The 12,821-nt window shown below is 40.7% G+C and overlaps 1 protein-coding gene across 10 annotated transcripts in view; it reads left to right on the top strand.

Moving 5' to 3' along the window:
* Positions 1-12,821, top strand: part of ERC1 (ELKS/RAB6-interacting/CAST family member 1) — a 553,011-nt gene that overhangs the window by 474,740 nt on the left and 65,450 nt on the right. For all 10 annotated transcript variants that reach the window (XM_074938919.1, XM_074938886.1, XM_074938901.1 and 7 more), the window contains one exon: positions 768-912. In XM_074938919.1, coding sequence (XP_074795020.1) covers positions 768-912 — 145 coding nt within the window. The remainder of the gene's footprint in view (positions 1-767; positions 913-12,821) is intronic.

Here is a 12,821-nt window from a genome sequence, read left to right as displayed (position 1 = left end):
GAAAAATAGATTTTAAGTATTACAAGTAATGGGGCATAAAAGTCAGAATTGGTTACAAAGAAAATAAAAAGATAATACTCAAGCTGAATGACTAACTTAATAAGCTAAGTGAATTTAAAAGCAAAAGGTTTTTCTCACCATAAGCTTACAGCAGTCTGTACTGGCTGAAAAGCCCCCCCAGCCATGATTCCCCCATCCCACCCCTAAGTTCAGTTCTTTGAGAGTCATTGATGTCATGAGCAGACATGAAAAAGAATAGTGAAATCCAGCATTTTCCTCTCCTCTTCATAATTCAGTTTCTTTTGCTAGAAATACCCTTGCTGAGTCATGGTAACAAAATAGTCTCTTGTGGACGTGAGGTTTAAACTGTCCCTGTGATGGAATGTAAATTTCTTGATTACTCCTTCCCCCCTGCTGGAGAATGTCTGCTTAAGTAGGTGATAGCCCTTTAGCACCTGGCTGGGGGGTGTGTGTGTCTTTGTCTCTGAAAAACTGATTTGGGCCTGCTTTTCTTAACCTTGGAGCCTGTTATAACAATGTTATACAGTAGAGTCTTGTAACTTTACATACAGTGTTGCCACACACATTTTACCAGTACAATAATGTTCAGCAGATTATGATTTTTCAAATCAGACCTCAAAAGACATACTTTGTAAAAAAAATATATCCTAACCTTATAAAAGAGTGAACATGGAGTACAGGTTGCCAGAGACACCCCTTACTTTTTGAGGACACCAGTGTATTATTATATTCTTTTTTTTCCCCAGACAAGAAGCTCTTCTAGCTGCCATCAGTGAAAAAGATGCCAATATTGCTCTGCTAGAGCTTTCATCCTCTAAGAAGAAGACCCAAGATGAAGTGGCTGCACTGAAGCGAGAGAAGGACCGCCTGGTGCAACAGCTCAAGCAGCAGGTGGGAAGGGACAGAATCAGGCATGTGGGCTGGTGGTACGGGATTATTATCGTGGATTATATAACTTTATCATCTAAAAATATATTGCCTTGCTGTGTACTGGGATGGAACCAGGGATGCTTTCTGATCAGGGATTTCTCCACTTCCTCCTTAGAAGTCACCAGCACTTTAGTGACAGTGGTTTTACACTTAACATTTAATATTGAAATAAAATATTTAATGTTCACATAGTAAAGTTCGTTTTGTGACTGTTTAATCAACATTAAATGAATTTAGAAACTGATTTTACAATTTCGTAGCATTCAACTTTACTGGTATAGTCATAAGTACTGTCACTTTCCAGCAAGATGGCATTCTGCTAGCAAGAGACTCAAATGTAAAATGCATATACCCAGTTTGATCGTGGTGGAAAGTGCTTCTCAACATGTGAGCTTCCAGAGTGTCATACTGAACAATAATGGAGTGGGGTAGCTTTGTATTAAGGGCATGCATGTCTTTATATGAAAACACTGGCCAGACTTGTGAATCCCTTTGCAAAACAGAGAGGGACTCTCGGGGAGGCCTTTTGGGGGAGGAACTAATGTCGTATCCCCGATAGTATAGTGGGCCTGAATTGATCCATTGAACTGGCTGTGGTAGAATGCAAATAGTGCCTTTCTTTTGACTTTGACAGAAAGCACTAGTTGTTTATATAATTTCGTAGCTGTTGATAATGTGTGTACAGATTGACTTTGCTTAAGAGAACACCATATACAGATTGTTTATATCTCCTCAAATCAGAAATTAATCCATAAATGGATAAGCCCCAGTTTACTTCCCAACACGCAATTCCTGAGCTCTTCAGCCATTCAGACTAAGCAAGACTTTCTTTTATTTAAAACTCTTCAGTGGAGAGACATACCTTCATCGAAGGAGGAAGGTACATTGGTTCAGAGAGATTTTGTAGCAGTTCTCTCTTTCAATTTTGCTCTCTGCCTCCCCCGCACTATATCATGTTCCCACCCACTCAAGTTGCTAGTGTGTTACTGTGAAAGAGAAGGTAGGAGTCCTGCCAAAGACATTTTGGTTCTTTAATTTGTGTGCACTAAAGCTTAGATGGGGGAGAGGCATTTTAGAAAGAAGATACAGCATCAGTGTTTTTCTTTTTTAATTTAAAGCTTCTAGTCCGTGAATTGCAGGAATGTGCCTCAGTATAGAAACATTTCCTAGTGAAGCAGTCAGCATTGACCAAGCTTTCCAGTAAATGGAGCTGCCTGCTTAGGATTGGTTGTCAACTTCCATGAAGGGATTTCCTCTATCATCAGAAGCAAGGGAGGCAAATTGGAGGGCAAGGGTCACCAACTAATGTAGTCCCAACTTACTTGCTCCCAAAGTAGTTTGTCTCCTTGACTGGTTCATGGTGAAACAGTGGTTGGGAGGCTGCTTCAGATGAGGGGGCCAGGGCTGATGCAAGAAAATAGACCTGAGGGTTGTCTAACAAAGTCCAGATGTGCTGTGGTGAGTGCCAGCCAGTGTGTTCCAATTATAAGTCAGAGAGAAGCCCCTGCAGTGCGTGTCAAGCGGGCACCCGCACTGGAATTAATGTAAAACAAGAGAGGTTTGGCCTCCTTTAATGCAGTTCATCCACCAGCCATTTGTCCGAGAATGGCCTGTATTTCTGTGATTCATTTGCTTCTCAAACTAAGATTTAACAAGCAGCATACAATAATTATTGCAGCTTAAAGTCCTGGTCCACAGCTGTGAGTCGTAAATGGAAGGCATATGAGTATAGGCTGAATTTTTCTTCTCTGTTGGCTCAGACCATAGACCTTTGAGATTTCCTGGAATAAGATCTCTGGGGCAAGGTCTGTCATTTACTATATATGTACAGTGCCTAGCACCACAGAGCTCCAAGGCTGGTTGAGATCTCTAGGCACAATCACAGGTTAAATGTTTAATAATAACAATGCTGTTGCTTGGGGGTTCCGATCCATGGGGTTTCTCAATTCAGGAGCATGGGAGCTCAGAGTCAGATTGTTATTCAGGTGGAATTGTTTGAGAAGCATCATATATATTGGTGGTACTGTATAAATATTTAATAATAACTTTCACTCCCTTTTGATTACAGTGGTATCAATAGATTGGCTCAATAAATTGATAAAGGGATCTCAAACCTTTCATATCTCTGGTGGATCACTGGTTTGAATCCAGTTCAGGTTGGTAGTGAACAGCTGTTGTAACCAGCCCTTAGGTGCTTAAAAATAAGTATTCTGCAGTAATTATCTAAATCAGCGGTTCTCAAAGTGTGGGTCGGGAACCCAAAGTGGGTCGCGACTCCATTTTAGTGGGGTCGCCAGGACCAGCATTAGACTTGCTGGGACCCAGAGCTGAACCCCCACCGAAGGTGTCAGGGCTCAGGCTCCAGCCCCCACCTGGGGGCATTTAGTAACTTTGTTGTCAGAAGGGGGTCGCAGTGCAATAAAGTTTGAGAACCCGTGATCTAAATTAACATATCAGCTTAAAACAATGACACTGGGGTGTTTTTGAGTATTACTGGATAATGCTGTAGCATGTTTTATAAAAGATCTGACCGGTGCTTGGCAATCATTTTATTCCATAGTGGACAGAGAGATGTCAATATCACAAAAACCACCACTACAATTTTCTAAGTGACACCTTTGTACTCTTATTGGTGATCTCAGGACAGGTGCCAAGGATTAAATGCATATGGTAAATGAACTCCCTCTCACCCCTGAACTTCTTCCTCCATGGGAGATCTGAGGCATATTTGCAAGGGTCAGACAGGATAAAAGAAGGCTTACACTGCTGCTTCATGTGCTGTGCCTGTCCTGTGGACAGATGGAGCATTATTAATCTGGCATCTTTCGCCAGTATTCAGTACATTTTAATTATAAAAAGACACTAATTGTTGTGTTAAGTGGCATAATATTCACCAAAAGCATCACCGTTGTCCAGGAAGAATTAGTCGCTTCCTGAGGTTTCCCACTATGTAGAAACGTACTCTCTGTGGGTATGATTTCTAAATCACTCTAACGTATTGGTCCATGTGGACTCTGCTGGTGCGCACTAAATGTTCCCTAGTGTACTTTCCAAAAAGCACTATGTTAAAGTACACCAGCAGGGTTTACATGGAACAATTAACATGCAACTTGTTAGTGTGCATTAGAAATCACACCCCTGTATAGCGCATTAACCCACTGTGTAGACAAGCCCTGAGAGATCAACAGTCAGGCACTACACAACACCAACAGTTAATCTCCGGAATAGCCGAAGAAGCATTTAGCTTTTAAATGGAGAGGTTCTGAGAATGTCATTTTGTCAACTATACACCTTCAGTGTCCCCTTCTTCTGCCTTTTCTGATGGGGTAATCTTTAACAGCAGACGTGGTCTTAGTTCCTTCAGTAACAAGAGGGCTCTGCCCTGTACTCCACACCCTCTGTGTACCTGTAATGATCTACAGTGATGATACTGCAAATGCAGTCAAGTAACCAACCTTTCAGTTATTGCTGTAATACATTTGCAATCACTAGCCCATAGCTACTTATAGACGTCACAGTGATTTTATGATTTAGAGGAGGCTTTGGTCGCCAGGGTCCCTGACTTGCGGGTAATGAGAAGAGCAATTACAAGCCTCAGGCTGCCCAAAATTCAGCTTCTGTGGCGGTCTGTTTGACATTTGCAGAAGGTCTGAGTACACAAAATTAAAATCCCCCTGGCCTCCTGTATCTTCCTCCTCCCCTTCATACACAGAGCAGCATGAAATGAGGGGCCATTATTCACCATTCATGGCTCCACCACATAAAAATGAGCCATTTGTGGACAAGCAACACAACTGTAATAATAATACATTCTAACACTTACAGAGCATTTTACATGTCAGGATAGCCATCTAAGTGCTGAAACAAGCCTTTCTACACTACTTTATTCTTCCTCCCTACAAGGATTTGTCTGACTTCCCTCGTGAGGCTATGGCATTGCAAAGATTTCATTGTTTCTCAAGTTAATTTCTTTTTTGGGGAATGGGGGAGAGGGGAAATTTTTTCGACTCTAAAATAGCCTCCCCCCAAAATATTAGTTTTCCATAGTTACATGTTTCCCTGGAAACCCAGCAGTTTGACACCTGACACAAACTCCTACTATGAACTTTTCCGAAATAAAGTTCCACTGGTAGAGATATTTCTCTTTGTTATAGAAGAATGTAAAACTGGGTCAGAAGAGACTGATAGACAAGCAGTTTCCACTACCATGTAACCACATGAGAGTTTCCATACTTTTGGCAGGTTTTTATTAACACTGTCCCTAAGGAAACTGTACAGACCCATTTAGAGTTGCAGATAGACCCTGTTTTGCCCTATCTATCTAAGACCATGTCTGCTGTTAAAGATTACCCCATCAGAAAATTAATTCCCTTTTCAGCTGCCACAAAGAAAATTGATGACATAGCACAAAATGCTGTTACTGTGATAGCTGGTGCTCTTTGAGATCTCTGTGTATTCCTACTTGTGAGGTGGTGCCCCCGCAATTGTGAATGCATGGAGGCAACTCTCAAACCATAGTTACAGGTAAGTAACCTTTCCTTCTAAAAATGGTAACATTATCACTGTTACCATGTATCCCAGTCAGTAGAACAGCAGGTAGGTCCGAGTGTAGAAAAGTTGGTGAGACTAAAACATCTTCAAAGTTCAAAAAGACCAAGCTACTGCTGACTTTGATTCAGGCCATATAATTGTGGCCCCGTCAAAGGATGGCGGTAGGTGATCTAGAAAGTACACTTGAATTTTTTAAATAAGTTGTTGCCATTGTTTTCCCTGCATGGAATAGAGAGAAGTTAAAATAAATGTTTAAAAATAAGTGGCTCAGGGAATTTGGATCTGTTTGTTTAGATATTTACAGAACTTGTATATCAGATTTCCCACCATTTATTGGATAAAACTGAAAGGTCTCTATGGTTTCTGGATGACTGTTCAGCCTGTTCAGAACCACAGCGAATGCACAGACTTATGTCCTCTTTATGAGAAAAATTTTAGGCAAAAGAGAAGTATTGTGAGAAATGTTGTTGGAGGCAACAGTATTGTTGCCCAACTGTAGTACAGTCACAGCCTCATCTTCATCTAGGGAGTAGCTTCAGTGTAAAGCGTTCTGTTCTTATACCACAACCATCACCAGGTACCCGAGCATGGCAAGTACAGCTATTTCAAGATTTGAACTCACTCCTTTGACATATGAAAACATAGTCTTCGTAGCATGGTTTTAAGTGTCCTGACAGTGGAGCTGGCATAGGAGTGGGCAGACATTGAGGGAAAGCACTGTATTCGTACAATAGAAGCTATTGAAGTAGGAACATAAGAAAGTTCTGGCTGAAATGAGTGTAAATGGCTCTTATTCAGCACTGGCTGTCCAATTGGAGCATCGTGGCTTTTGTTGTAGGCCTGTAATCCACACAGATTATCAGTCATGGAGCTGCCTGTTTTGCCAGTCTTTGCTCCTCAGTAATTGTTTCTGTCTAGCAGGGAGCCATGCTAGGAGCAGAACCAGGGAATCTGACAGTGGCTCAGCTGGCACGGTGAGCCAGATTGTACCATACCCTTGAACAGAGCTTACTGAAGAATAGCAAAACACACATTTACTAATGAAAAACAAACCACCCTCACTCACGTTTTCCAGGGTTGTTTTTTTTTCAATCACTTTTAGATCATTAGTTACCAGTGTTTATCAATGCTTATGATCTAGTCATGAACAGTACAGAAGAAATAAACAATTCTATTCTGATTGGGATGACATAATCAAATCTATACCCAGTGATGACAAACCGCATAATTCTATGGGACTTTAATGCCAGAGTTGGAAAAGACAGTGAGGCTTGAAGTGGTGTAATAAAGAACAATGGAATTGGAAAAATGAACAGCATGTTTTCCTCCTATTCAGTAAATGTGCTGATCTCGAGCTTGTTATTATCAACAAAATCTTCAAGCAAGCCAATAAATATAAAACTTTGTGGATGAGTCCAAAATCAAAGTACTGGCACCTGATTGACTATGTCATTATGCAGCAAAGAGACATCAGGAACATGAAGATCACCAGAGCAGTAAGAAGAGCAAACTTTTGGACCCCCCACAGGATGATCAACGAATCAATGTTGTACAGATTAAACTGAAATTGGACATAGCAAACTTGAGGCTTCCATTGCATCAATAAAACTGCGGGGAAACTTAGAAGAAAATTGGATAGCATTACATCGTCCCTAATGATGCGCTTGAAAAGTGGAATGTATTCAAATCTAGGTAAAAATAAAAGACAGCACCAGGATTAGTTTGATGAAAATGGTGGTGAAATCCAAAATGTACACAAGGAAAAGACAATGTGTTTATGTCTTGGCAAAACATCAGTGAGTCAACATCAAACAAAGACAAATTCAATTACCTGCAAGCCAAGGCTCAAAGACAGCTTCGTGTTCTACAGGGTAACTGATTGGAAAAGACAGAAGAAGAAATACAGCATTATGCCGATACTAACAACACACAGATATTTTATAACTCACTGAAGACCATTTATGGTCCATCAAATTTTGTGCCAACTCCACTGAAGAGTTTAGATGTATTTACCTTCATCAAGGACAAGAGAGGCATCTGTGAAAGATGGGCACAGCACTTTACTGAGCTACTCTGCCATCTTTCTGTTGTCAACCCACAGGTGCAGAGGGACCCAGGACCCCCAGCATGAAGAAATCACCTAGCCACCTACCTTTTGAAGAAGTGCAAAAACAAATGAAGTCAGGTAAATCACCATGCAAAGACAACATACCAGCTGAAATCTTCAAACTTGCAGGCCCCAACACTGTCAACCATCTATATGAAATCATTAAGACTATATGGGAAACTGAGAAAAGTCCCCAGGATTTCAAAGATACCTTTATTTTTGTAACTATAGTTGTAACAAATCTGACTGCAACAACTACCAGGGTACCTCCCTCCTATCTGTAGATGGTAAAATCCTTGCTTGTATTTTGCTCAATCAGCCTGTTGAAACAGTATCGGAGAAGTTTCTGCCAGAGACCCAGTGTGGATTTAGATCAGTTTGGAGCATCACAGACATGATTTTTGTTGAGAGACAGATTCAGGAAAAATTAATTGAACAAAACATGGCACTATATGCTGTCTTTATTGACCTTTAAAAAAAAAAAAAGGAAAAGAAAAGCATTTGACACTGAGCGGAAATGGCCTCTAAAAATTCTAGAAAAGCTTGGATGCCCTATCAAATTTGTTAACATCATACATGAAGTCCACAAAGACATGACTGGTCAAGTCCTCTCAGATGATGGCCTCTCTAAGCCATTCCCCATATCTAATAGGGTAAAACAAGACTGTGTGCTGGCATTGGTTCTCTTTGTTCTCTTCTTTGCAGTGGTTCTGAATTACACCACTGACAACCTTCAAAAGGATATTTACATAAGGTACAGAACTGATGGATAACTCTTCAGAAGTCCTTGAGAAACTTGTATGTGAAGCCCTTTTTGCAGATGATTGTGCTCTATTTAGTCATAGTGAAAGTAATCTACAGCTTATCCTTGATAGGCTCTCAGAGGCAACTAAACAGTTTGGACCCACTTTCAGCCTGGAAAATCCTGAAGTCCTGTTCTGACCAGTCCCATCAGCCACTATCACTGAACCAAACATCACCTTTGATGGTACAGAACTAAAGAATATCAATCACTTTACATACCCGGGCAATACCATCTCAACTGACAGTTCCCTTGGTCAAGAAAATGTCAAACAGAATGCAGAAGGCAAGCCAGGGTTTTGGAAGTCTTTGCCATAGGATACTCAACCAGCATATCTTCATACTGTTAACAAACCTGATGATATACAATGCAGCAATGATAACATTCCTTTTATATGGGTGTAAAACATGGCACACTGCATACACACCAAGCAATTTGAAAAATTTCACATGCAATGTCTTTGCTCTATTCTGAAGGTCTGCTGACAAAACAAAGTGTCAAACATCAACATCCTTGAAAGAGCAGAAACAACCAGCATCGAGGCAATGATTATCACACCTCATCCTAGGCGGACAAGTCAAGTTGTCAGAAAGGGTGATTGTAGACTCCTGAAAAAAGTCCTATGGCAAGTTGAAACTCAGAAAATTCAGGAAGGGCAGTCAATGTAAATGCCTCAAAAACACCCCTAAGGAGACTCTCACCTCATAAATATTGATAACTTCAAAGACACAGCCAAGGGCAAACCTAAATATAGAGCAACCTTCAATAAAATATTTGTAAACATTTTGACAAAGATGCAAAAAACTGATATACAAAAGGGCCAAGCATGATTGACAGTCTTCATTGGGAGCCTACACATTTCTGTGTGACATCTGTTTGCAACCTTGCTCCTCAGACTACACAGCCACAAGAGAACACGAGAGATGCCACAATGCCATACAGCAACATTCAGTGCTGTGTCAAGGTAAATCGCTGCCATAGAAAAAACTATTGCTATGGAATTAACACTTACTCTCTCTCTCCTTTGCCCTCCTCGTTCCAGCATTACCCTTCTTCCTTTTATATTATTAAAATAAAACTGTGTACAGGTTAATTTCTTGCTGCCAGTGACTTCAGGTCCCTTTACACCTACTCTCAGAGGAATATGCTGGCAAGCCAGGCATGTCATCTGTACTTCAGCTAGCAGTCAAGTCTGTTGTTCGTTATATTTCAGTAGTGATTCCATAGCTTTAGTTGAGGAAGCAGGTTTATTACCTCGCTGAGGTATTGAGGCTTAAAAAATTGTTTGTAAAGTAATTTTATATCTTCAGATGAAAGATGTCATAGAAGTGCAAAGTATTATTATTAGCTTTGTTTTCAGTTACTTGTAACTTTTTTAAAAAATATTTTGGGAGCTGAAATTTCCCATGTTTGCTTTCAGCCCAAATTAAAACTATTTTGGTTTATTACGATATTGCTCTCATTCATTAAGATTTTTACATGGCTGCAGTATGATTTTAAAAAAAGAAAAGGAGGACTTGTGGCACCTTAGAGACTAACCAATTTATTTGAGCATAAGCTTTCGTGAGCTACAGCTCACTTCATCGGATGCATACTGTGGAAATTGCAGAAGACATTATATACACAGACACCATGAAACAATACCTCCTCCCACCCCACTCTCCTGCTGGTAATAGCTTATCTAAAGTGATCATCAAGTTGGGCCATTTCCAGCACAAATCCAGGTTTTCTCACCCTCCGCCCCCCCACAGACAAACTCACTCTCTTGCTGGTAATAGCCCATCAAAAGTGACCACTGTCTTCACAATGTGTATGATAATCAAGATGGGCCATTTCCTGCAGAAATCCAGGTTCTCTCACCCCCCTCCAAAAACCACACACACAAACTCTCTCTCCTGCTGGTAATAGCCTATCCAAAGTGACCACTCTCCTTACAACCTGCATGAAAATCAAAGTGGGCCATTTCCAGCACAAATCCAGGTTTTCTTACTCCCCCACCCCCATACACACACAGACTCACTCTCCTGCTGGTAATAGCTCATCCGAAGTGACCAGTCCCCCTACAATGTGCATGATAATCAAGGTGGGCCATTTCCAGCACAAAATGTCAAAATAAAATGTTCAGATTTTTTCTGAATTTTGTTTGTTTTTTTCCAAAATTAACAATTTGGCAAAACCGACAAAAAAAAAAAATCATGAAACATTTAGGTGTTGCCATATCTGCATTTTTGGCAAAAAACTTTGAGCCAAAAAATTTCACCCAGCTGTATGTATGAGCCTTAAAAATAGCTGGATGCAATTCCAAGAGGATCTTGGATTATCATTGGAAAGTAAAGATGCCATAGCAGAACACTGGGCACAGGGTTCCAAAAACATCAGCCCACCCTTCTACCACTCACTGTTTCATACTGGAGCCATAAAACAAGGCAGAAGGTCGGCAATTAAACATAGCTGGTTAAGAGGCATAACAAGCTTGTGACTTTAAAACAGTCTCTTAAATCAGTGATTCAGTAGCATGGGGCCTTACTGGCTAACAAAAGGAATGATATACCATCTTTAGCCATCAGTAATCTCCAACCATCTCCTGTCATGCTTTCTACATGCCTACATATAAACTAGATCTGAATTCCAATTCAATAACATGTTGATGCCTTTATACCCATTTAGGGGCTCAAACCATGTTTTTGAACATGCATGTACATATAGTATCTTTCCATAGTATAAAGTACAACTTTTTAATAGCATTTCCTAAGTAGAGTATCACAACACACATTACAGCAAGAAACTGTCATAATGGCAGGGTTGTCTCTATACTTAAAAAATAGGCAAGAGGCAAACAAAGTGATCAAGGAGATTGACTTGGGAGACATGACAGAACTTTCTCTAGATTCTTGCTGAAGAAACAAAGGATAGAGAGAGAATAGTAGTTGGCTAGTGTGGAAGAGTGAAGTGAGAGTTATTTCTCCAGAAAATTGTGTGAGGAAAAGGGTTGGGAGGTAAAGGTAATATCTTTAAATGAGACAGAAATGTGGTAGAAAAATGCAAAACTAAGAGACGGGGAGATTAGAAATCTGGGCAAGAAATAATAAAATGAGATTGAGTTGGGAAAAATACAAAGTAATACATATGGGGGAGAATAAACCAAAATACAGATATTCAGCAGGTTGCAGAAATCTGGAAATTAACTGTGAATTTGCAGTGCAGTATGCCAGGCCCTCCCACGGCCCCCCCCCCCAGCCTGTTCAGTGTTGGGCTGTACATATGACAGGCATCAATCATGTCACAGAGCAAGGGAGTGATAGTTCTTCTTTGAGGCATGTCCCTGTGGGTGCTCCACTCCAGGTGATGGTGCGTCCCTTCCCCTTTGCTCGGAGAGTTTTAGTAGCAGTGCCTGTACTGGTTGCGTTTGCGTGGTGCCTGCCTTGTGCGCCATTGGCACTTCATCTAGCATGTGCAACCCAGACCCCTCAGTTCCTTCTCAACCATCCCCGGCCTGAGACAGAGCTCAGCTGTCCCATTAAAAAGCTTCGTTTCTACTGTTAGATAAGTTAGTGAGTTAGTGAGGGGGTCAATAAGCATGTGAACCAAGGGGATCCAGTGTACTTAGATTTTCAGAAAGCCTTTGACAAGGTCCCTCACCAAAGGCTCTTTCGCAGAGTAAGCTGCCACAGGATAAGAGGGAAGGTCCTCTCATGGATTGGTAACTGGTTAAAAGATAGGAAACAAAGGGTAGGTATAAATGGTCAGTTTTCAGAATGGAGAGAGGTAAATAGTGGTGTTCCGCAGGGGTCTGTTCTGGGACCAGTCCTATTCAACATATTCATAAATTATCTGGAAAAAGGAATAAACAGGGAGGTGGCAAAATTTGCAGATACAAAATTACTGAAGATAGTTAAGACCCAGGCAGATTGCGAAGAGCTAAAAAAGGATCTCTCAAAACTGTGTGATTGGGCAACAAAATGGTAGATGAAATTTAATGTTGATAAATGCAAAGTAATGCACGTTGGAAAGCATAATCCCAACTATACATATAAAATGATGGTGTCTAAATTAGCTATTACCACTCAAGAAAGAGATCTTGGAGTCACTGGGGACAGTTCTCTGAAAACATCCACTCAATGTGCAGCGACAGTCAAAAAAGTGAACAGAATGCTGGGAATAATTAAGAAAGCGATAGATAATAGGACAGAAAATACCATATTGCCTCTATAGAAACCCATGGTATGCCCATACCTTGAATACTGCATGCAGATGTGGTCACCCCATATCAAAAAAGTTATATTGGAATTGGAAAAGGTTCAGAAAAGGACAACAAAAATGATTAGGGGTATGGAACGGCTTCCGTATGAGGAAAGATTAATCAGACTGGGACTTTTCAGTTTGGAAAAGAGACGGCTAAGGGGAGATATG

Source organism: Natator depressus, chromosome 1 (assembly GCF_965152275.1).
Source record: "Natator depressus isolate rNatDep1 chromosome 1, rNatDep2.hap1, whole genome shotgun sequence".
Lineage (NCBI taxonomy): Eukaryota > Metazoa > Chordata > Testudines > Cheloniidae > Natator > Natator depressus.
This window is presented reverse-complemented; position numbering and strand designations above follow the sequence as displayed.